The following is a 25,465-nucleotide window of genomic DNA, read 5'->3' as shown; positions in this document are numbered from 1 at the left end:
CAGCCAAAGATCACCTAAAGCTTCTTCTAGGAGGCAATGCTGCTGGTGACTTTTAAATTGGAGCTTTTGTTGGTGTATCATTCTGAAAATCCCAAGGCTAAGAAGGACTAATCTAAGCCAAATCTTATCTGTGATTTGGTGCTCCAACAAAAAGGCCTGGGTACCAAGGAGCATTTTTCATGAATGGTTTACATACTTTTTTTGTCCTGCAGTAAAAGTATTGTGTTCCAAGTAATTTTGTCAAAAAAGCATTACTCATCCTAGAAAATGCCCCATGTCACTGTAAGTGATCTTTCTGATAATGTAAGAGTAGAATATGTCATTGAAAACCAAGCTGACCCCATCCAACCCATGGGTGATGGTGTAATCTTGACTTTCAAGACTGAGGAAAACTTCTCAACATGTTATATGAGAAACTGATGGAGAAGATAAGGGTACAGTTAGGGAATTTTGGAGAAACTACAGCATCATGAAATGCTGTGGACAACATTGTTGAAGCATGGGATGAACTTGAATCATCTCTGATGAATAGTGTGTGGAAGAAGATATGGCCTGAGTGTGCTCATCTTCATGGTTTTTCTTAAACACAAACTATTATACAGATTCAGCAAGACATTGTGGCCCTTACAAATGCCATAGACTTTGAAGAACTTGTAGAAGAAGATGTAGGCCAGTTACTACAGTCCCATTATGAAGACTTATCTAATGAGGAACTGATGTAATTAGAACAAGAGCAAGCTGCAGAAGAAAAGGAAGAGAATGAAGATGCTCCACCCATCTTCCAGCAACTGACCAAGAATGCAAATTCTTGTTAATAAAGATCCCAATAGTGAAAGGAAATATCAAGTTTTAAGAGGAGTTAATGATACAATTAGCTGTTATCGAGAGCTGTACAATGAGAAGAAGCAACTTTCAAAACAACTATCTTGGGATTCTTTTGGGGGGGGGCGAAATTCTCTTAGTAATGAAAAGACAAATGAAAAAAGGAAAATGAAATAACAAGAGAGCTTTTCATGATATAGAAAAGGATTCTAACATCTTCCTGTCTCCTTCCTACAACTTGAAGTCTTACTTTGCAGTCAAGCCATAATGGGTTATTTTTAGTGATGGTATTATCATTTTGTCAGTTATAAATATTAAATTTTAATTCTAAAAGTGTCCCTTAAAATTTTTTTAAAGACAAGGGGCTACACCTGGCAATTGGATCTGAAATTCCCAGAGTTTGAGCAGTTCAGCTTAGATTTTTAGAAATCAGCAGCCCAGAAGCTTCTAACTTTTTATCTTGTATGTACCTTGAGGTGTCAAAGGGTATAAATAAATTCCTATTCCTGAGGCAGGTTTTATTCAAGCATAAGGGATTGGCTTCATTGGTTTAATGTTTGACCACTGTTTAGGTGATGTGTAATAAATATATGGAGAGGCCTTCAGGGGGATTTCCTATATTAGACCAAGCAGTGGCTATAGTTAAGATCTGAGTGATAACCATGAATTGGACTGAATCAACCCCAGACCTACTTTCAGCTATATAAAGGCCTAGGCCCTATCTGTTGAGACTTCTGGTTGATGCTGAAAGAAATAGCTCCTCTACTTTTGGATATATCTTAATTACTATTTTCCCAGGAACATCCAGAAAACTCTTGTTTAAAAAAGCTATGAGTTTTATCACATCAAGGTATATAAACATTAGGGGTGTGTGTGTGTGTGTGTGTGTGTGTGTGTGTGTGTGTGTGTGTGTGTGTGTTTTATGGTGGGAGGGGTTACTACACACATCACAGTATACATTAAAATTATTTAATAATACAATGATTTGGATAATCAATACAATTTGCTGAATCCATTTCTTAGGCAAGTGTTTGGGTACCTTGCTTGCCATTGAGCAGCCTGGCTTTGTGCTTAACAAAGGCAGATACTGTCACAAGGCCTAACCCCCTTTGTTTTCATTGGAAGCATTTCCCTTCTATCTGCAGAAAGAGTATGGCATAATGGAGTGTGCCTGTTATATACCCTAGCTGGCCCCTTGGCTTATTTATTCCTTTGTAAATATGACAGGGACACTGGTGAAGATTCGAGAAATTATTTTACTTATGGGACCCATGATCTGTGTCAAAAGCAAGGCTTATTCCTCCAGAAGGAATAGTAAAGGAGGCAAGGTTCTTGAAGAAAGAGAATGAACTTTTCCCAACAATTGCTAGCTACTATATTTTTGTGTGAAGCCATTTTTTTGGTTGTTCTTTTTCTATTCATTACATGTTAGGAAAACCCCAATAACATACATGACCCTTATTCCAGAGTAAATTATAAATCCAATTCAATGATCAGAAGTGTCATATAGAAGGGAATTTTGGGAATGAGGAAAAGATCAAAGGATATTTTTAAAAAGTAGTCAGTTGATTTCCCCCTCCCCTTCTATTACAAAGAAGATAAGGAAGTATGAGGTCCTGTAAAATAACATTTAGCACTCACATTAAACACACCTGCTAAAGTGCTTTACCTGCATTAACTTTCTCACAGCCCCACCATTAGGTAGGTCAGTATTACAATTTCTGTCCCCATTTTTAAGGTGGGGCAAACTAAGACATCTGGATGAAATGACTTGCCCAAAACCACAGAATTTGAGCAGATGGACATAATTCTGTGTTCTTGCCATGATACATCCCAGTGAGGAATAGAGTGGAATAGAGGATCATTGAGATTCAGAGACTAACTGGGCCACGTTCCATTTGTCCAATATGCAAGTTGTGCCATGGAGCCACCTTGCCCTCTTGTCTACACAAAAAACCCAACTCCTCTGCTCTAATAAGGAAGAGAAATGGATGTCCAAAGGGAGCCCCAATCCATCCTGTCCTAGAGCTGCTTTTCAATGATGTTGTACACCATCTGCATTGAGAAAGCACAAGGCCAACTCAAGCATAATATGTGCAGAGAAGGAAAAGGGAAGCAAAGATCATGAGGATGCCACTGCTAGGGAAACAGGTTGTAGTCAGAGGCAGATATTCCACATGCTATTATTCCAACCCAGCTCACTAAAGCTAGAGGATATCACAGACACCTGGTGATTTTTTCCATGGTTTTCCTTTGACCCAGATATTTACCTCTCTAAGCCAAAAGTCAATACTTTCCTGTCAGTGCTACAAGGGGGTGTGTTAAGGGACTGACCTGAATGGAGTAGGGAATGGCTCTCCTTTTCAAGACATTGTAGTTTTCTTCTTCACCAAGTATTTGGGACCCTTCCCCCTTACGGTAGGGACCAGAAACTCAGCTATAGTCTCCATCAGGAGCTTTTTTTACAAATAGAATAATCTTCCAGTATGTGGTCTCTCTGAACCCCAAAGGAATGAGAAAGCCTGGTGAAGAGAGGAAGGAGGAGGGGTAAAGGCCCTAGAAGAGATATAGCCTCTAATTCCACAATGAAAAATGGCTACCTAATACAAATGTTCCTTATTGAAAGTTTATCCCTATCCTCCTACTTGTCACCATTTATCTTTTGCTGAAGGGAATAAAGCAGTTTGCTCCCAAACTTGGGCCTTTTGTGAGGCTAGAAATGGGATCAGAATGTCCCAGGTCTACATGTAAACAAAAAGACTGTCAAATATTCAGGAAAGGCCTTGTGATTTCCAGCCTTGCATTCTCCAGCCCCAAAGTCTTCCTTCATGGGGAACTAGAGTGGCAAAAACAAGGTTCCTGGATGGCAATTTGGTCCAGAGAAATGTAAAGATTGCCTTTTGTGAAGAGTGTTCTGTCTCTTTCTCTCCTGACAAACTTTTTTCTCTTGTATTTTTTCTCTTATGTATTTTTCTCTTTATGACCGACCCAGTATTTGCATAGAGCAGCTACCATCACTTGTATTGTCTGGAATGCAGGGCACCCCTTCTCAGGAGGCTGCTCTTCTCTTGCCCATATGGTGGCCTTCCTGAGAACACCAAAGACACAAGTTAAACTGAGCCAAAGAAGGAAGAGTATCTGTCATGCCACCTAGCAAGAGAAGCACCTATTTCTTCTGCCTTTAGCAGAATTGTGGGCAGAAACAAGGAGGGCTATATGGATTAAGCAAAAATATATGACAGGCATTTCCCATTAGCCCAGTAGTGCTTCCCCTTCTCCCAAAAAGGACCTAGAGTAAAAAGAAACATTTCCCACTTGGCCAGGTGTCTCTAGCAAGGACATGGGGAGCAGGGCTATAGTAGATGGTAATTAACAGCCTTAGCCAAGAAAACTAGCAGCCTCCAAAAGGCTAGAGGTCCCAGGGAGGGAAGTGGTATGAGACATACTAGATAAACCCCGCTGCTACCTTTGAGGGAACCATAAACAATCTCGGGAAAGAAGTTTTCACAATCTCAAAACAGAGTCTGATTGGCCCATATTCATTGGGTGTCCATGCTGGTAGCTAAACTTGCTACTCTTCTATTCTAAAGGCAGGACTGGTCTATACATACACAGCTTCCCACACACCAAGCAGTAAGAAATACCTGAAAGGGTCCCTGGGCACTGCACCCTGGGTCCCAAAGGGAAGCTGGGCTTTGCTTCCTTGTGTTGAGGACATCTGCCTCATAGCCCATTCCCACCAACACAGGAGCTGGGACTAATGTGGATGCTTCTGCCCAGTTAGACCACTTCATACCATAACTCCTGCCCTAAGAGCTGGGATAGCATCAACTACACAACATGGTACCCAAGAACCACCCACATCTCTTAATTCCAAAAGAACCCTGTCCTCTGTGCTCTTGGATGACTGTCCTTGTTTGCTTTGTTCACATCTCCAGTCCCACAGAGGGAGAAGAGCCAGCAGCATAGCTACTCCCTGAATCACTAGGGAGTTTCCTTAATATTGCAACACCTTGTCTTTGGTGCTGGCAGTGGCTGGTGTGTTGGCAGGGCGCTGGGTCAGGGGTGCCAGCATTCTAGGCTTCAGCTTCTGGACTGGGCTCCTGGAAGAGTGACTGTTTCCGCAAGTTCAGCCGGGCACATTTGGGGCATGTGGTAGAGTTGTCATAGTAGCAATCCCTGAGTAATACAAGAACAGAGGCAGAGGTATTTAGGTCAGCCAAGGGACTCTCAAAAGGAAACACTCAAAGACAGTAGGGCCATTCCTGGTAGATCTGATGTCTCCATCATGAAGAGCAGGCTAGCCATAATACCCCATATTATACAGCACCTAGAATTACAATGCCTTTTAAGGAAAAGACCATCCTAGAGCGATGGAACTGCTCTTTGGGTGGACCAAAGGGCAGGGACATGTGATGATCTGGACACAGATAGTGACATCATCTCTCAAAGCAGGTTTTTTGGGCTGCTCCCATTAGCTTTGGTACAGTTTACTAAACTTAGCACCAAGGCTGCTATAAGACTTGAACTGCTTAACTTGACAACCCAATAGTGATGGGGGCCACAACAGTTCTTTAAGTCCTAGTGACACCTGAACTCTCAGCCGGTAGGATCACATCCTTTAGGAAACTGAAAGAATGCTAAATGACAGTTAATCCTATGTCCTACCCAATACTGCTTGGTAATAATGAATTATTATCAGTAAATAATAACATTTATATAGAACTTTTTATTACCAGTATTACCAAATCCTTTCTTCATGCCAACCCTCTGACGTAATTAATACAAATATAATTGATGATAAATAATGAAACAGAAGTGTAAAACTTTGCTCAAGAGCACAGAGCTGTATGCTAATAGGTGCTGGGGCCCAGGATTAAATTCAGATTCCTGGATTCACTTTTTTTTTTAAACTTTACCTTCTGTCTTAGAATTGATACGAAGTATTGGTTCTAAGGCAGAAGAGTGGTCAGGGCTAGGCCATGGGAGTTAAGTAACTTGCCCAGGATCACACAGCTGGGAAGTGTCTCTAGACTTGGCTCTCCATCCACGAAGTCACCTAACTGCCCCCTCTCCTCCTTGACTCTTAAGACCACGACACTTTCCATGACATCCGAGGCTCCACATGTATGTGCGTGTGAACCTCTATGTTAAATCGCCTTCCCTCCTTCCCCCCAGCTGATTTCAGGAGGGCAGGACTACAGGATTCTGGGAGTGAAGGCCTCCTGTTATAGGCTCCTGCAGTAGATGGGAGCACAGCTTGGCAGACTGAGAGCACCAATCATTAGGGCATGTTAGGCCAGGCCCACGTGTCAGGCCCAAGGAGGAAGTAAAAGCCCAGTGAGGCCCGGACAAGAAGCTAGGAAGGTTCCTACCGGTGGAAAACAGCAGAGCAGTCTGTGCATACTGACGTGTGGCTGTCGAAGGGGAAAAGTACATCACCTTCTTTGCAGAGCTCACATACAAAGCCTTTGGCCTGACACCGCTGAGGATGAGAGGAGACATAATTGAGACAAATGTACAAACAGGGCAGCCCCACAAGGAACCTCATCCCTGCTTGGGACAAACATGATTTCACCAGCATGTCAACCTCTCTTATTCAAAGGAACAAGCACTTCTGTATTAAGTACCTACTGTGTGCAAGGAAGTATGCTAAGCCTTGAGGATACAGAAAGAAAGAAAGAAAGAAAGAAAGAAAGAAAGAAAGAAAGAAAGAAAGAAAGAAAGAAAGAAAGAAAGAAAGAAAGAAAGAAAGAAAGAAAGAAAGAAAGAAAGAAAGAAAGAAAGAAAGAAAGAAAGAAAGAAAGAAAGAAAAAGGAAGGGAAGGAAGGAAGGAAGGAAGGAAGGAAGGAAGGAAGGAAGGAAGGAAGGAAGGAAGGAAGGAAGGAAGGAAGGAAGGAAGGAAGAAGAAGGAAGGAAGGAAGGAAGGAAGGAAGGAAGGAAGGAAGGAAGGAAGGAAGGAAGGAAGGAAGGAAGGGAGGGAAAAAAAGAAAAACAATCCTTGCCATTAGGGAACTTCTATTCTGCCCAAAGTGGGGAGGATATAATATGTACAAAGATTGGTAAATATAAATGAGTATCCACAGTACCCTCTGACCTGAACCTTAAAGGAAACAAGAGTAGGAGGCGGAGGTGAGGAAGGTGTATTCCAAGCATGTGGGACATGAGGCAAGCAATAGCTTGTTTAGGGAAGAACTAGGAGGTCAGTTTGGCTGGAACATCGAGCGCATGGGAGGGAGAAATGTGTACTAGTCTAGAATGGCAGAGGAGAACCAAGATTATGGAAGTCTTTAAATGGCAGGTTGGAGAGTTTGCCTTTTTATGTTAGTGGCAATAGGAAGCAACAGATGATTTTTGAGCAGAGTGACAATCAGACATGAATTTCATAATTTTTTTTCTGGCAATTGTGTAGGGGATGGCTTGAAAAAGTCATCATAGAAATAGGGAGAATATAAGAAATAGAGCTGCTGAAGTGCCCAGGTCACAAGTAATGAGAGTTTGAGCTAGGCTAATGGCTATGTGAGTTGAGAGATGGATAATACAGATGGTAGACTTTACAACTGACTAGATATGAGAGAAGAGTCAATGATGACTCCAAGGTTGTGAATTTATATCATTGGAAGGATGGTGGAGCCCTCCATAGAAATAAGTAAATTAGGATGAGGGATGGGTTTGGGGGAAAGTATACCTAATGAGTTTTGGTTGGGACATACTGAGTTTGAAAGGCCAATGAGACAACCGAATGGAAATATCCAGTAGGCTACTGGTAATGCTGAATTGGAGTTCAAGAGAAATTTGGGCTAGATAGATAGATCTGGAAGTCTGCATAAAGATAATGAATCAACCCATGGGATCTGATGAGTTCATTCACTCACCACAAGCACTAGCCTGGACACCTGCCCTGTTCTCTCTCTCCAACCACCCTCTTTTAGCCCCCGTAAGCTGACCAGGAACCCGGAATTGACCAAATACCTTCCTCATGCTTGTCTGGTAGCTTTCACCCCAGAGCTAGAGCCCAAGTGCCTTGTTATTGACCATGCCTCACCTCACAGTCTAGCTTGATGTGTTTGGCAAAGAGAGTATGGATCTCCGTCAGAGAGCAGCTGAGGCGGCCAATGTTGATGTCCACTAGGTCCTGCAGGGAGTACATCTCATCGTTCTCCACAAAATGCTGCCGGTCTTGGAGCTGTAAGGCCAAAGCTGCTCACACATCCCGTCCATCCCACTTCATGACACACATTTCCTGCACAGCCCAGTCCAACTTCTGGTCCTACAACTGTTCTTGTGCTCCTAGGCAAACCTACCCAGAGCTCCCTCAGCCTCCTCTGGAGACTCTAAGGGGCTTGCCATAACCATCTTTACCTGGACTCATTTGGTCCAGATGTCACAGCAGCCTCACATGAGAAGGCATCTGTTGATGTGATGATATTAATAGCAGAGATGAAGTGCTATCAAGTCATCAGTCAAGCTAATGCAAACAGGCTACATCTTTGAACATGTCTACATACAACCTACACACGTTACTCTAGCCAGTACCATTTTATCTCTTCCCATGCACTTTCCCAGAAGTTGTCGGACCTGTAACAGTAGACGAGCTTCCATGGCCTCTTTGCAAGTGATGAAATATGGCTTCATGAGCAGGATATCTTGCCGCAGTTTCTGCAGAGAAGGTAGAAAAGGTGAACCACCACCAGCCACCATCAGAGCCCTAGGAAGAGGCGATATAGTCTAGATTTTGGCAATAGACACTTAAGTCGTGGCTGTTATTTCTCACCGGCACTCATGCCATAGTCAGTGCTGTGTAGTGGACAGGAGGCTGATCTCAGAATCAAGAAGACCCAGGTTTCATTTACACACACACTGGCAGAGCCCTGAGGAAATGGCTTCATCTCTCAACATATCAGGCAACTCTCTAAGACATAAATTACAGAAAAGGTACCAATCTGTAGTGATAAAGGCCGTTTCCTCATTGCCACTTCCTCCGGCCAGTTGTATCAAATAGAAATGGATCCTTGCAGACAGCATACTGATTTAGAAAACCACAAATTAACATGATCTATATTATAATGTATTTTTATTTTTTTTTAATGTTTCCCAATTACATTTTAATCTGGTTCAGGTCATGCTCTAGAGTTCTGTTGATTGCTTTTGGCAACTCTGCCATAAGCCAGTGGAGTCATAGGGACAATACAAAAATTTTTTTAAAAAAGGTAACCTCAGCCTTAGAAAAATATGGTCTAGAGACTGTTGGAAGACCCCAAGGCCCTTTCTATGGGTCCATGAGGTCAACACTATTTTTGTAATAAAACCAAGACATTTAAATTTTAAATATAGTAAATAATGACATAGTCCGCATAAACAAAAGCTCTTTGGGGAAGGGTCCTCAATTATTTTTAAGAGTCTAAAGGTGTTTCTGAGATCAAAAAGTCTGAGAACTGCTCAGTTTGCTCCCAGCCACACCAAACTTGTCTCCGTATCTAAGCAGGTACCAATCTTGCTAATTCTTAGTCGTGCACACAGCTTCCGATTCTCTCTTCTCCCCATTCACAGCCACAACTCTAATTCAGATTCTCAATGCAACTCACCTACACTATTATAATATCCCTTCATTGGTCTCTTTCCTAAACAACCCATCATTTGCCCAGTCCCCAAAGTGATATTCTTAAAGCACGGGGATGATTGTGTCATTCCACTGCTCAAAAACGTCCAGCGCCTCTAGAAGAAAATACAAGCCTGTGTGAGCAGACAGTTAGTAGACAGTGAATGGAGTATAAGGCTTGGAGTCAGGAAGTCCCGAGTTCAAATCCAACCTCAAACACTGTGTGAACCTGGAAAAGCCACTTAACCTCTGTTTGTCTTATTTCTTCATTCATAAAATGGAGTTAATAATAGTATATCCTCTTTGGGTTGTGAAGATTAAATGAAATAATCACCGTAAAGCTCTTAACACAGTGCCTCGCATAAAATAAGTGCTGTATTTTGTTGTTGTTCAGTTGTTTCAGACACGTCAGACTCTTTGTGACCCTATTTGAGATTTTCTTGGTAGAGATTCTGGTTTGCCATTTTCTTCTCTGGCTCATTTTACAGATGGGGAAACTGAGGCAAACAGGGTTAAGGGACACAGCTAGTGGCTGAGACTGGATTTGAACTCTCATCATCTCAACTCCAGCTGCTAGATCCATGTGAGCTCTTATCATCCTTTCTCATTGGGCTCCAGGCTACTTCTCCAGATCACTTCCCTATGACTCTCCTTCTTGTACTCTACATTCAACATGGTGCTCCTTGTCAGAGACATTCTGCACAGAAGCCCTTCCCCTGCCTGGAATAGAGCCCCTCCTCGCCTCTGCCTACGGGCGTCCCGAGCTTCCTTCAAAGCTCAACTCAAGCTCTCCGTGGCATCCCCCTTCTGTGCTCCCCCAAAGCCTCCCCACCCCCTCTTTGGGCCATTTTCTCCCTGGCACAGCTCGCGGCACATGCGTGCTTGCTGAATGAACAAAGCCAACTCCAAAGAGATCCCACGTTGGGGCCCTATCCCGGAGCCCGTCCCCGCTTACCCGGATCTCTACCAGTTCTTCCACATAGTTGAATAGGAGCGGGTTGATCTCGCGTAGTTTGAGCACTGGCCGGGACACCATGAGCGTGAGATAGCGCATGCTGCAACGAGACACCTGGGGGAGGACACTGCCCTGATCACCCACCCAGGAAGGGCCTCCCCCGGGAAGACAGGGAGTCCCCACCGCCTGCCTCCCCTTCTTCCTTCCAACAGCCCCACCTTCGGGGGGGAGGCAGGGCGGGATCTGGGGAAGGGGTCCCGATGGCTCTGGCCTCCTCACCTTCCGAGGCTCAAAGTCCCAGTTATGGATGACGCGGGCAGGAATGACGGCCAGGTCGTTCCAGTGGCAGTTGCTGCAGTAATACTGGCCGGTGTAGTCACACTGCCGAGCCTCACTAGGCACACCCCCTGGGAGGAACAAAATAAAAACCAAATATAAAGTAAATTTAAAAAAAGCAATATAGCCAAGCAAGAAGAGGGATTTCTTCTTGCTTCTTTTTTTTTTTTTTTAAGAAGGCTGAGTCCTAAATAATGATCCCAAATCAAGAAGGGGCTGAGGGGACGGCTAGGGGACTCCATGGATTGTGAGCTAGGCCAGAAACAGGAGGTCCTAGGTTCAAATGTGATTTCAGACACTTTCTAGCTGTGGGACCCTGGGCAAGTTGCTTAACCCCCATTGCCGGGCCCTTACCACTCTTCTGTCTCAGAACCAATACAGAGTATTGATTCTAAAAAAGGTCAGGGTTTTTTTCCATTCAATTTTATTAAACTTGATTGAAGATAGAATTTATAAAATTAATTATAAAATTATGCTTCCCATAATACAAAGCTGGGGTCCAAAATGAAAGAGGGACACTCAATAAATATATTTATATCTATATTTTTTCAAGGTAAGGGTTTTTTATTTTATTTAGTCAATTTACAACATTATTCCTTGGTTACAAAAATCATATTCTTTCCCTCCTCTTCCTGTAGCCAATGTGTAATTCCACTGGGTTTTACACTGTCAAGGTAAGGATTTTAAAAGAAGAGAAAAGGAAAAAGTGCTGGCAGTAGAGATTCTTATTGAGCCCTCTCTCCAGAAATTCTCTAAGCAAGCTGATCAGTCCCATTCCCTCTTCCCCCAACCCATTCTTTACTAGGTCAGCCAGGACCCTGCATCCCAAAGCCACCACCTCTCTTCCTAAAGCCCAGCTCTGCTGCGCCACTCCCCACAGGGCAAGATCTAAACTGCTTAGCTTGGCATTCACTGCCAGGGCTTTTATTATCTTCATTAACTCCTGTTTATTATGCAGCATAAAACGATCCCTTTACAACTTGCCTATGGAGTAGTTGCTCAGACATAATTGCTTCCATGATATAAGGGAAGAAGTTTAGGCTTGGAGGAGTAAAGAGATTAAGACAGTAAATGCCGAGGCTCAGATCGAGCCTCCAGACTCCCTGGCCTTTGCTCCTTACATCGGGACCTTTCTGGTGGCCTGGGGAAGTCTATGGATCTGTCTCAGAATCAGGTTTTTAACTGCATAAAGGACACAGGCTTATAAAGAAAACCAATTATATTAAAATATAGTAATAATGACTAAATACACACATATAAAATCCAGGGAGTTTATTGGGGCAGCTGGGTGGCTCCGTGGATGGAGAGCCAGGCCCAGAGATGGGAGGTCCTTGGTTCAAATCTGGCCTCAGACACTTCCTGACAGTGTGACCCTGGGCAAGTCACTTGACCCCCATTGCTGGGCCCTGACCACTCTTCTGCCTTGGAAGCAGTACCCAGTAGTGATCTAAGATGAATGGTAAGGGTTTAAGAATATTCAGGGAGTCCTGTTCTGTACCATGCTTCCTGTCCAACATAATCTTCCCTCAGCTTCCCCTGGGATCATCCCATTTATTTGGGGGTCAGACTTCAGACTCATGCCAAGCTGTTCAAAGCACCAGCCACTCTGCACCTCTGCACTTGCTCCTGCTGCTTTCCTTCCTGGAACAGCCTCCCTGCCCCCCTCCTCTGGCAGTCCTTTGCTTCCCTCAAGGCCAGCCCTTCAGAACGCCAACGCTTGAGTTTCCATGCATGGATGTGGCGGCGGCTGCCCCTCCGGGTCTTCCTCGGCCCCTGCCCTGCCGTCCCCCCGCAGCCCAAGAGGACACTCACGCAGAGACACGGGGGCCCGGCATTCCGCGCAGCGGTAATCCTGACTGTCCAGGCCGGTCTCCGGACAAATGTTCAGCTCGTACTCGGCCTGGTGACTGACCTTGGAGCGCACGCAGGGCTTCGAGATGAGGTTCAGGCACTTACTATGACAACGGTAATAGCAGCCTAGAGCAGACGGGAGAGCGGTAAGAATGCGCTGAGCCCTGCTGCCCCGCTCGTGGTCGCAGCTCCCGGGACTAACCTGTGCAGGTGTACCAGGTCTGGATCAGCCCCCAGATGATGGCGCTACACTTGTCGCAGGTCTGCTTGACGCTTTTGCTCTTCTCCTTGTAGAAGCGATGCTCGAGGAGGACGCGGATGTTGGGCTCGTCCTCATTAGGATCCTACAGCACGGGGACGGGGACACCCGTGGGAAGGGGCAGAAGGGAGGCCCCAAGGCTTTCTCTTCCCTCCACGGGCCCAGGTGCACTTCCCAGCTCCCGCCTCCCGCCTTTAGAGGGAAGGAGGAGCACAAACATCCCTGCTGAAGGGGCCCGCCTCCCCCCATCCCAGAGGACGAGGGTGTCTGACAAGCCACCGGCTTATTCTGGGTGAGGAAGCCACAGAGCCCGCCCCTGGCGCCTCGTGAACCTTGCTGAAGGCCGCCGTTAGCCTGGGAGCCGTAGGTAATAGCACAGTCATAGCAGGACGACGCTGCAGACAAAGGGCGGGCTACCGAGAGCAAGGGAGTCGATGGCGCCCTGCCAGACCCCATCCAGGGCAGCACACTCAGTTCTGGGGACTTCATTTTAGGGGGGCCACAACAAAGGAGAGAGCCTCCGGAGCAGAGACCGGGCACAGCGCCAGGCTGGCATCAGCCAGAGGAAACAGGCGGTGGGCCCCGGAGAAGAGAAGCTTTCGCGGATAAGTGTGTGAAGGGCTCGTATGGGGGAGAGGGATGGGGCTTGTTCTGCCGCATCCCAGAGGATAGGATTACGCTGCAGAAAGGCAGGTGAGGCCGCTTCATGGCAGGAAAAACTTAACCAGAGAGAAGCCCACAATTGGAAAAGAAGATCCCCTCGTTAGAGCTTTGCTAGGAAGACTAGCTGGCCGAGCAGGTGGCCAAGGGGGTCAGGCTGGTGGCTTCAGGCCAGGCCAGAGGCATGTTGAAGTTTTCCCCTCCTCAACACTCTGCTCTCCCCCCCTGTAGCGGACACGGGGCTCTGGGGGGAGGGGGAGGGTGGGACGGGGGTATGTTCACACCTTCAGCTCCTGGAGCTTCAGCCGGAGGTGGATCAACCTCACCACAGCATCCTTCTGCTTCTCAGAATGTTCCGGCAGCTCCAGGATCACCTGCTTGCATTCCTCGATGGCCTGCCGAAGCTGCTCAATGTCTGAAGCCAGGAACAGACCCTGCCCGGACGGAGCATGGGGTTAGAGGCCCATCCAGAGTCTCAGCATCTTCTGAATTTAAGTCAGCCGGCCTCTGCCTCAGGAGCCAAACCCAGGGCGCCTGCTAAGCAAATACTTCCCCTTGAGTAGTGCCCAGAACTGTCGCCTTTCCCTGCTCTGTGGAACCAAAGGGATCCCCCAAGCCCAACCATTTCTGGTAGCTCTGTAGAGGCATAAGCCCACGTCCGAGCGCCCACAAGCGGCAGGAGAGGCAGAGAAGTCGGGAGATGGTCCCCCTCTGCATTCAGTGCTGGGTACCACATTTCAGGAAGGACAGCAGCAACTGCAGTCTGTTTAGAGGCGTGCAATCAGGGTGGTCGGGCCTGAGCACGTCATCCAAGGTTTAGTCGGACGAAGCCTGGAGAAAGGATGTCTTAGGGGGATGGGATAGCCGGGCTCAGAAGGGCTGCTTTACGCAAGAGGCATTTGACTTGTTTTGCTCATCCGGCAAAATGGTTTCCTCTTATAGAGGAGGAAATGAGGCTCAGCAAAGGAAGGCAACACGCTGAAGGGCAATCGGTGTATTAAATTAATTCAACAGGCATTCATTAAATGCCTACTATGACAAAAAGAGAGCCCTGCCCTCAGGGAGCTTGCCACCCATGAGGAGGAAGGAGGTCAACATGGACAGAGATAAGCAAACATAAAGCAAATTCATGAGGAATGGGGTACCAATACAATAGGGTGAACCAGGAATGGCCTCTCTCTCTTTTTTTTTTTTAAACCCATAGCTTCTGTCTTAGAATCAATACCAGGAAGGTAAGGGCTAGGCAACTAGGCTAGGCAAATGACTTGTTAAGGGTCACACAACTAAGGAAGTGTTGAACCCAGGACCACCCCATCTTCAGGCCTGGTTCTCTACCCACTGAGCCATCTAGCTGCCCCTACGAATGGCCTCTTGTGAGAGGTGGCCCTTCATCTGAGCCATCAAAGGCAGCTAGGGATAAAGGTAAGGAGGGAGCCCAATTCCACTTTGAAGGAAGCCTGTGAAAAGGCATGGAGATGGGGAAGCTACATGGTATAATGACTGGAACACCAGGTCTGGAGTCAGGAGGATCTAAGTTCAAATCTGGCCTCAGACGCTTCCTAGCTGTGTGACCCTGGGCAAGTCACTTGACCCTGTTCTTTAGCCCTTCCCCTTCTGTCTCAGAGTTATTACTAAGATAGAAAATAAGGATTTAAGAGAAGGAAAGGCATGGAGATCAGATAAGAACCCCGGGCTCCTGATCTCACAATCTAGATAGGAGGAGGAAAAGAAAGGAAAAGGGGAACCCCTTATGATGCTCCTCCTCCTTCCCAGATATACTCAGATCAAGGAAGATGCCACTGAGAAAGTGCTGAAGCTGAAAGTGGCCCAGAAGGAGAAGTGAAACAGTGATAGGTTAGAAGAGGGGTCCTCAGCCTTTTTTGTGCTGATTCCTTTGGTAGTCTGTAGAACACTGGATCCCTTCCCAGAATAAGGTTTTTCAGTGCATAAAACAAAACACATGAGTTTAAGAAGGAAATGAATGAGATTGAAATTGTTATAAAGGTATTTTTAAAAAGCAAATTCAGGTGAAGGTACAACAAAAGAAGGACCAGAGAAAACAGATACTTGGGATTTGGCTACATTTAGATGGGTAGCAAGATCCTTTGTTTGGGGGAGAAGGAGGAAACGTGAGGGCCCTTCTCTCCCACACAGACAGAAGTCTAAGTAGATTCTCAGTGGGTAGATTTCACCACGCAGGGGCACATACCACAGGGCGAGAAAAGTGGTCCTCAGCCAAGCCCAGGTCCATCATGCGTTCAGTACACCGGAACTCGGGCTCCTGATGGGGAGGCTCCAGTGGTGAGTCTTCAAAGGGTCACAGAGAAGGGAGAAAAAAGGAACTGACAGTTGACCTTAGTATTTTTTTAACTGTTTTCCTTCCCCAGTCATTAAGATCCCAAGTCTCTTAATCAAAGCATCTGTTTCAGGATGCAAACCCAGAGCATCCTCTGAAGCTAAAACTTTCATTCAAACAGAATTGGGGCTCTGAGCTCCAGGACACTGACCACTTGGGGCCAAGTAGGGCTCCTTTCCTGCCCCCATTTCCAAACACTTTCTGGCAGTTTGTTTTCATAGCATAGCTCCCTCCCTATATTCTCTAGGACCTATTGGTTAACTCTCCACGGACAGAAAGCAAAGACATAAAGGGCGAGAAACACTAGTAAAATCCTTCTCTCATGCTGGCAAACAGAAGTAGGTTGAAGACTATCACAACTGAATGAGAGGGCATAAAAATGCACCCAGTAGGTGGCCTAGAGATGGGAGGACCTGGGTTCAAATGTGATCTCAGATACTTCCTAACTATATGACTCTAGGCAAGTCACTTAAATCCAGTTGTGTAGCCCTACTGCTCTTCTGCCTCGGAACTGATATTCAGTAAAGGTTAAAAAAAAGAAGAAAATATACACCACACATCATCAGAATGTGTGCCCAAGGAGTTACATATATTTCTATTTTTTAAATATTAAATCATATTGAATATTAAATTATAAAGGACATTATTGTTATTCATCAAACAAGCTAAAGAAATTAAAATGTAACTTCACTTAATTTTATTTAAATCATCAACTAAACTTTATTATAAAACTCCAAACTTTGGCAGGACTCCTTTTAATTAAACCTTTCCCTTCCCTAAAATATAGATAAACCCTTTTCAGCCTTATATTCTTCTTTTTTTTTTTTAAAAAAAAACCTTTACCTTCTGTCTTAGACTCAATATTCTATATTGGTTCCAAGGCAGTAGAGGAGTAAGAGCTAGGCAATGGGGGTTAAGTGAGGGGTTAAGTGACTTGTTAAGGTCACACAGCTAGGAAGTGCTTGAGGCCAGATCTAAACCCAGGACCTCCTGTCTCTAGGTCTGGCTCTCTTCTACTAAACCACCTAGTTGCTTCCCTCAGCCTTACAGTCTTAGCTTAAAAAAAAAAAAGCATCTTTCCAACTGGACCCTGATCCTCTAGTCACTCATTTTGCCATGAAGAAGTGTAAATAGTACACTGGAGAAGGAAATAGCAAACTATTCCAATATCTTTGCCAAGAAAACCCCATGGACAGTACTGGCACACCATGGTCCACCGGGTCACAAAGAGACAGAGATGACTGAATGACTAAACAACAAGTAGTAGAGGTCATGGGCCAATGACTCAAGACAGATCTTGAACAGTTTTCCTTTTTGTTAGGGGGCCCCAAAATGCTGGACAACTAGACCATGCTTCCTTCCTCTTCCCCATCTAGAGCCCCAGGAAAGCAGTAGAAGATAGGTGAGTGGGAAGCAGGGGAAGGAAGTAGCCGTGGCAGGTGCAGTAGCAACCAAATGTCCCCAAAGCCTGAGAAAGACCCTCCTTCCCCTGGCAGCTCACCGTGGCAAGATAGCTACTGCACTGAGGGTGGTACATGTGGCATATACACCCCCCCATCTGTGAGGGAGGGCAATTCTCCTTTGTTTTCCCAGCTCAGAGCTTGATATAATATAAACCACGTCCTGCCATAAGAGTGACAGCAACCTACGATGAGTAACTTTAAAATGATCCAACACTGGGGCAGTTAGGTAGCCCATTGGATGCACCACCAGATCTGGAGTCAAGAGAAGCTGAGTTCAAATATAATTCCAGATATTTCCTAGCTGTGTGACCCTGGGCAAGTCACTTACACCCCCCCTCCCATTGCCTAGCCCCTTACTGCTCTTCTGCCTTGGAACCAATACTTGTATCAATTCTAGGATTGTAGGTGAGGATTTAAAACAAAATTAAACAAAATGGTGCGACACAATTCCCAAAGATGAAGAATGCTACCCATCTCTTCAAATCAAGAAAACATGTAATGCCCAGTGGATTTACGCGTCGGCTATGGGGGGTGGGGGGGAGGAAAAGAAAATGATCTATGTCTTTAACGAATAATGCTTGGAAATGATCAAATAAAATATTAAAAAAAAAAGAAAAAAAAAAGAATGCTACCCATCTCTTGACAGAGAGGTGATTGGATTACATAGGCTGGACATGGCTCATGTGGAATTTGTTTTGCTTGACATATATGCATGTTTGTTATAAGGATTTGGTTTTTCCTCTTCTTCCTTCTCTCTCCACTGGAAAGGGAGATGAGGGAGAGAAAATTAATGTCTAATCATTGGGAAAAATTAAGAAAAAAGGAAATTATGAAATTGCATATGTTATTCAGGAAGGAAAGTGGGGCTTGGGTATTGCCTCAAAGCCTCCTCCCATTAGTACCCTTATTTGAAATGGTTTGTCAGACTTGTAAAACCTGGTGGAATTGTGTGTCGGCTGTGAGAAGGGGTGAGGGGAGGGGAGGGAAAGAATATGATTCTTGTAACCAAGGAAAATGTTCTAAATTGACTAATTAAATAAAATAAAAAAAAAGAAATGGTTTGTCAGATGAGCTAATCATCTTGGGAGACAGTCAGTAGAATGTAAGGTTTTTGAGGACAAGGAGAGCATTCATCGTGTCTTTGTTCCCCAAGTGCCTAGCACATAGTAGGTACGTAAAAATGATAATTTCATTTTTCAATTTCAAATTCAAGTTTCACTGAATGCCCTGGAGAAGGAAATGGCAAACCACTCCAGTATCCTTGCCAAGAAAACTCCGTGGATAGTGGAGTCATCAAAAGTTGAGCAACAATGAATAAATGATTGCTGAACTAAGGAGATAAGATACAGGTTCAATCAGGGACATGGGGGGATGGCAGTGATAACCCAAGTGACTAGGAGAGCAGACAGGCACCAGGGCCAAGTGGCCCAGGAGGAAGGACAAAGACCTCTGACTTCACTGGTTTTGCCATTTTGAGTAGTGAGTGCCTTCTGCAGGGACATAGACATCCCCCTCTTCTTCCATTTTCTCCTCCAAGAGCAGGGACCCTACAAGAGTTAGTTCTTCTCCCAGCACAGGCCATTTCTCCTCTGTGAGAAGATATTTTCTCTGTTCCTTCCCAGACCTGTTCAGCAGGAATTCTGAGAATAAAACCCTGCCCCAGCTATGTCTGCCCAGAGGGAAGGGGCTGTGTCATCGGTATTTCTCCCAGCAATAGCTGACTCTCCTAACCAGTTCTTTTTTTTTTTTAAACTCTTACCTTCCATCTTGGAATCGATACTATGTATTGGTTCCAAGGCAGAAGAGAAATAAGGGCTAGGCAATGGGGGTTAAGTGACTTGCCCAGGATCACACAGCTGGGAACTGTATGAGGCCAGATTTGGACCTAGGATCTCCCGTCTCTAGGTCTGACTCAATCCACTCAGCCACCCAGCTGCCCCTTTTTTTCCTCCACTTTCTAGGAGGTTCATTCATTTTCTTTTTTTAAAAATTAGATTGAAATTTTTTACTTAATTAATTAATTTAGAATATTTTTCCAGGGTTACATGATTCATGTTCTTTCCCTCCCCTCCTCCCCCACCCCTGAAGCCAATGAGCAATTCCACTGGGTTTTACATGTGTCATTGATCAAGACCTATTTCCAAATTATTGATATTTGCATTAGGGCGATGGCTTCCTAACCAGTTCCCTGAGGCTGTAGGGAGATGAAGCGACTTGGCCCACGTCATTCAGGTAGTAAATGGCAGAGCCAAGGTTTGTACCCCGTCTTCTCACTCCACCTCCAGGGTTCTTTCCACTGTCTTGGCTGTCTCTGCAGGATCTTCTCCCCTTCAAACCCAGAGTACTCACCTTCAGGAGAGGGGTCCTCGGGGTCCTTGTCTGCTGTCTGCTCATGCTGCCTGGCTGCCAGCTGCTTGTTGAAGGGGTTGAGGTGGGCTTGTCGAAACCGAGCCAGCTTCTCATCATATTCCATAGCAGTCCAGCCTGTGGGGATGACACCAAGGCAGCCCTTCAGAGCTCCTTGCTTTGCAAGTGGTATGAAACCAACATCCAAGGCTTCACATCACCCCACATTTCCTAAGTTCCCTCTCTGAGCCATGAAGGTACCAGCTACAGTTCCCAAAACTGGTCCTCCTCCCCTTTCACTTCCCCTGGGGAAATTCCAGGATGAGCCACTTTCAAAGAACAATTCAAAAAAGCTAACCTGCCAGGGAGCTGGGTAGCTGGGTAGCTCAGTGGATTGAGAGCCAGGATCAGAGAGGGGAGGTCCTGGGTTCAAATCTGACCTCAGACACTTCTCATCTGTGTGACCTCGGGCAAGTCACTTAACCCCCATTGCTTACCCCTTACCATTCTTCTGCCTTGGAACCAATATACAGTATAGATTCCAAGGCAAAAGGTAAGGGTTTAAAAAAAAAAAAGCCTGCCACCTCTCTTCTTTCCCCCAGCCTTGGCGCGTTGGCCAGTGGAAGAAGCTCCATCCCTATGGTTGCTGGCTCCTAAAGAAAAATTAAATCAACAAGCATTTATGAAGCACCTACTATGTGCCAGACACTGTGTTAAGCAAAGGACAACCACTGCCCCCAAGAAGCTCCCAGCATGCAAACAAGATGTACACAAGATAAATTGGAGATGATCAGCAGAGGGAAGGCAAGGGGGGAACGTGAGGGAAAATGCCCACAGTTAAAACCTGAAATCAGCAAGGTTGTAGAGTAGCCCTGGCCATCCTCCATCCATTCAGTATCTCATCATTTAGAATATGCAAAGCTCCTACAACTCTGAGCAGAAGTGTGAATGACAACAGACCAGAACTAAGCCTGACCAACTCAGAGATTTGAATCCACAGCCTGAGATGTAACAGCAGCCCTATCTTCTCCCCAGAGCTCTAATCTAATCTAAAGGGGTCACAAGAAGCCCTGCCATCACCCTGCTCAATCTCAGCTATAGACTATAACTGGAAAAAACTTTATTTCCTTTTTAAATTTTATTTTTATTGACATGAAAAACGTACTTCCATGTTGTTTATTGTTGTAAGAGCATGCTCATACAAAACCAAACCCCCCCAATAAAACCATAAATACACTGATGTGAAAGATAACAAGCTTTGATCCATAGCCATCGGACTCCAACACTTCTTTCTCTGGAGAAATCGGTTTATTTCAAATGTTGGTGGGGGACTTAGTGGATATGGTCCCAGATACTTCCTAGCTATGAGACCTGGACAAGTCACTTCACTCCAATCGCCTAGCTCTTACTGCTTTTCTGCCTTGGAGTGGGTACTTAGTATAATTCTAAGACAGAAGATAAGATTATATATATGTAAATAAATAAAAGTCATTCTCTCTGGCTTTTTCTGACCCAGACAGGACTCACTATCCCAACCTTCTAGTTTAAACAAAATTAATTGGATTAGTTTAACAATAATATCAACAAATACAAACAAAATAAGGAATAGGATCCCAAGAAAAGCCATGAAATCTAAACTATTTACATCTGAACTGACCAAAAAGAGCATAAAAAACTTTCAGAAAATCATTAATTGCTGGGTCCCCTTCCCATCTCTTTGTCTCTGGTGTACTTAAATCTCTGTGGCTAATGTTGTTTTTAAAAATTCTCTGCAGACAACAATGTGCCCATTTTCCTTCATTCTTTCTAAAATGTCTTTGCATCCTCCATCATTGCCATTTTGACAGCACGATAATGGCCCTTTCCATTCATATATATTCAATCTGATGTATTTTGGGCCATTTCCCCAATAACAGAACACAAAAAGGTGGTTTCCAGTTTTTTTTTTCACTCTTACAAATAAGGCAACTGAATATCAAACAACAACAACACCCCCCTTACCTTCCATCTTAGAAGAGATATTGCAGATTGATTCCAAGGCAGAAGAGGGGTAATGGCTAAACAATGGGGGTTTGGTGACTTGCTAAGAGCTGGGAAGTATCTGAGGTCAAATCTGAACCCAGGACCTCCTGGCTCTTTTCTGCTAAGCCACCCAGCTGCCTCCCTCAGCCTTATATTTTTAGCTTTAAAAAAAGCATCTTTCCATCTGGACCCTGATGCCCTAGTCACTCATGTTTCCATGAAGAATATAAATAGTATCCCACTGAGTTACCTATCTGCCCCCCAGAGATACTGGAGTGGTCTGCCATTTCCTTCTCTACTAGATTAAGGTAAAAGAAGTTAAGTGACTTACCCAAGATCACACAGCTAATAGCTGAGGTCACATTTGAACTCAGGTCTTCTGCCTACTGAGTCACTGTGCTGCTGACAACTGAATATTTTTGAACAACCAACAAACCTATTGCTTTGTCCTTGTATATCTATTGCCTAAGGTGGTTGGGACTTGACTTTCCCATCTCTCAAATACTGCCTAAAATAGAGGAAATAAAATATTTGTGGCTTATCCCATTACTCAGGAACAAATCAAGAGCTTTCATTTTTCAACAACTCAATTTAGAATCAATTATAAGAATTTTTAGAGCCAGAAAAAGATGCCATTAAGACAGAAATGGGAAGTGGGAGGAACAACCCAGAGAGGGTATGTGACTTGTCTAAGATCACACAGCTGGTTCCAGAGCCTGGACAAAATCCTTGTTTTGGGCTTGTCCAGGAAGGTTTGGAGAGTTTGGCATTTTCACTCCACATGTGCGGATCTCAAAGTCAAGAAAGTCAGTGATCTGGAGCTCAATTACTCTCAAATAGAGGCTGGGGGACTTCCTTCAGTTTGACCGTCCTATTAATTTCACCACCACAGATAAGTCATTTCCACTATACAGCTACCTCACTAGCAGCCAGACCTCAAACAAGAGAAGACTGAAATCCTTGATGTCTGGTACACATGCCCTCCCCATGGTGCTGATGAGTGGTTTCTTTAACTGCTTATCGTCTAATAATAATTATAATAATTTTACCCTAGTAATTATTCCTATTTTACAGATGAGGAAACCAAGGCAACTAGATTGACCTGCCCAAGGTCACATAGCTAGTAAATATCTGAGGCGGGATTTGAACTGAGTTTTCCTAACACCAAATCCAGCACTTCACCCAAAGCACCACCATACCCTTATTTCACTTTATTCCCGTAGCTAACTCATCAGCCTTCATGGAGCTAATTCCCAGACGTGCCCCCTTTCCTCCCACTCTCTCCTTTCTAATTCCAGAATTACAACCAACTAACTGTCATTGCTCCTAAAAGAGGTGACAATTTACTACCCCTGTGCCCCCCCCACCAACTTTCCAACCCCAAATATCCATCCTGGACCACCAGTCCCCAGTATGTATGTTCTCATTTAAGCCTTTCTCTTGTACCCAGGCATTAAGCACCTATTGTGTGGCAAGCGCAGGGCTAAGCTCTTATAATACAAAGAAAAGTAAAAGATGTTTCCTGCCCTTAAGGAGCTAATAATCTAAGGGGAAAGACAATGTGCAAATAACCATGCCCAAACAAGATAAATGCAGAATAAATTAGAGATAAGCCTAGAGGAAAGGCTCTAGCATAGAAGGGGGGTCTAGAAAAAAACTTCCTTTTGTAGAAAGAAGGTGGGATTTTAATTGAGATTTGAAAGAAATCAGAAAGTGGAGATCAGGGAGAGATTTCCATGCTTGGGAAATGGTTAAGAAAGGTGCTAAGGGAAGACTTTGGAGAATATGTTTTGACTTCAGTCATAAAATTTAGAACTAGAAGGAACCTTAGAGACCAACTCATCTTCCCCTCTCACTTTTCAAATGAGAAAATAAACTACAGCCCAAAGAAGTCCATGACTCCTCTACCGTCACACACAGCTAAGAGTCAAACTCAGGTCTTTCAACTACTAATCTAATGCTTTGATGGTACACAAAGGGAAAATGAAGCCAAATAAAGCAAAAGTATTCTTTTTTTTTTTTTAAGTATTTCTTCAGTTCCTATTACATTCCAGGAAAACTCTATTCTTTCCCCTCTCCCACAAGTGAACCCAAACCTAATCTTCCTCTCAGCTTCATCTTTGCTTCTGAGGGCGGGGATGGGGGAATGACTTGGCAGATTAAAAAAAATTATACTATTATTTGAGTTGCCAGTGGGGCCAGACAAAACACACTGGAAAGAACACAGCTGCAAAGGGTGACTTCACAGAGATGCAGGCGAGATGTCCCCTCCCTTGTCCTTCCGGTCCCAGAACCAAAACAAGTAAATTACAAGCAGGGCCTCTATTGGCACACACAAACGTGGTATGTTATTATGACACCAACACCTCCTGGGCATTGGGACACTCAAAAGATTCCTCTCAGTCATTCATTCATCCGTTCTACCCAGAACCAAAGGTCGGAGGGGCTCCCAGTCAGCTCTGGGGGGCCAGAACAGAGAGCTTTTCCAAGTGGTTTTCTGACAAAAAACATGACCACTAAAAATTGTTATGCTGACTCTATCCCCAGGATGCTCTGTCATCTCCTGACTCAAAAGTGGGCAGGGCCTTGGCCTGATGGATTTGGAGGATTGGATTTCTAGCCCTACATCACCATGAACAAATACAGATGAAGTTTCTACTTTTCATGAGTCTTAAGGAGCTCACTCCTCTTGGGAGCTCACTTTCTTAGGTTCTAAAGGTGGGAAGTGATAGGATCTGAGGTTGAGGGAGCTCCCTCTGCTACCTGGGTACAGATAAAGGGGAAAAGAGAAAGTGGGAGGCATGGAAATAGTGTCAAAGGCTGTTAACAGCTTTAGCCAGATAACCTCAAGTCCCGGGGCTTCTAGCTGTGTAACCCGGGACAAATCACTTAATTTTAGACTCAGTGAGTCTCAGTTTCCACATCCATAAAATGGGGTGATAATACGACTCCCACTATCATTATCGTGCAGTCTTCTCGTAAGGAAAATGTTTAGAAAACCCTTAGATGTTACTGATATAGGGTATCAAAGAACCATAAGCCAGGGGTCGGAGCTGACGGAGTGGGGGGCTCAGAATTCCTTCACTCCGAAGCCCTCGTACCTTGTCAGGCTGCCTCCCACAACACTCTGATAATACCCTCCACGATCCTATAGCCAGTTCATCACCAGTCGGTCGCAAGGCAAATTCCAGCCCCGAATTTGGAGCCTGTTAACTCGGAGAAGGTGCCAGGGGCACCAGAACCCTTCTCTTGGCCCTTCTCCCTCTGTTTGTCCACTTCTGCACCCTGACCCCGAGGGCCTGCAGCCAAGAACGTGGGTGCGGTGGGGCGGTCCAGCGCTCGGGACAGGGGTCCCAGGCTGGGCCGCCAGCACCCAGGAGGGAGGAGAGAAACGAAAGGGGCGGGGGGGGGGGGAGAAGGGAAAGAAAGGGAGGAACGAAGGAGAGGGGAGACGGAAAGGAGGGAGAGGAGAGGGGGAGGGAAGGAAAGGGGAGAAGAAGGTAAGGGATGGGGGAAGAGAGGGGTGGACATTCTCCCTACATTCATCCTCACTCCGGCAGCGGTCCTGCACACTCACCCGAGCATCGCCCGCTGCCCTAGATCCCAGCGCCGCTGCTACTGCTGCTGCTGCCACTGCCACTGGTCCCCGGGCTGTTGGCACTGCTGTTACAGTTATTGGCTATTGCAAAGCCGCCGCCGCTACCGCCGCCGCCGCCGCCGCCTCGCCTGATACATAGTAACATTAGCCGTCCCGGCGAGCCGAGATGAGGCTGCCCCAGCCGCCCAAGCCCAGAGC

The 25,465-nt window shown here is 45.2% G+C and overlaps 1 protein-coding gene across 1 annotated transcript; it reads right to left on the bottom strand.

Moving 5' to 3' along the window:
- Positions 1 to 1,777: 1,777 nt before the first annotated feature.
- On the bottom strand, positions 1,778 to 25,252 carry DEF8 (differentially expressed in FDCP 8 homolog). The gene is made up of 12 exons (XM_007477340.3): positions 25,247 to 25,252; positions 19,651 to 19,785; positions 15,692 to 15,789; positions 13,767 to 13,916; positions 12,766 to 12,907; positions 12,525 to 12,689; positions 10,656 to 10,783; positions 10,377 to 10,490; positions 8,401 to 8,481; positions 7,868 to 8,008; positions 6,198 to 6,307; positions 1,778 to 5,001 (listed from the first exon to the last, which is right to left on the bottom strand). The coding sequence occupies exons 2-12, from the start codon at positions 19,772 to 19,774 to the stop codon at positions 4,899 to 4,901; spliced, it is 1,356 nt and encodes a 451-aa protein (XP_007477402.1). The 5' UTR covers positions 19,775 to 19,785; positions 25,247 to 25,252; the 3' UTR covers positions 1,778 to 4,898.
- Between the last annotated feature and the right edge of the window lie 213 nt (positions 25,253 to 25,465).

This window comes from Monodelphis domestica, chromosome 1 (assembly GCF_027887165.1).
Source record: "Monodelphis domestica isolate mMonDom1 chromosome 1, mMonDom1.pri, whole genome shotgun sequence".
Lineage (NCBI taxonomy): Eukaryota > Metazoa > Chordata > Mammalia > Didelphimorphia > Didelphidae > Monodelphis > Monodelphis domestica.
The sequence above is the reverse complement of the archived record's forward strand: the minus strand, read 5'-3'. Positions and strand labels throughout refer to the sequence as shown.

Coding starts and splice junctions, on each gene's coding strand:
- DEF8 (XM_007477340.3), bottom strand. CDS start 19,774: ATGGAATATGATGAGAAGCTGGCTCGGTTTCGACAAGCCCACCTCAAC. Junction 12,908..13,766: donor TGAAGCTCCAGGAGCTGAAG/GTGTGAACATAC, acceptor CCCGTGCTGTAG/GATCCTAATGAGGACGAGCC. Junction 10,784..12,524: donor CCGGGCCCCCGTGTCTCTGC/GTGAGTGTCCTC, acceptor TGTTCCTCCCAG/GGGGTGTGCCTAGTGAGGCT.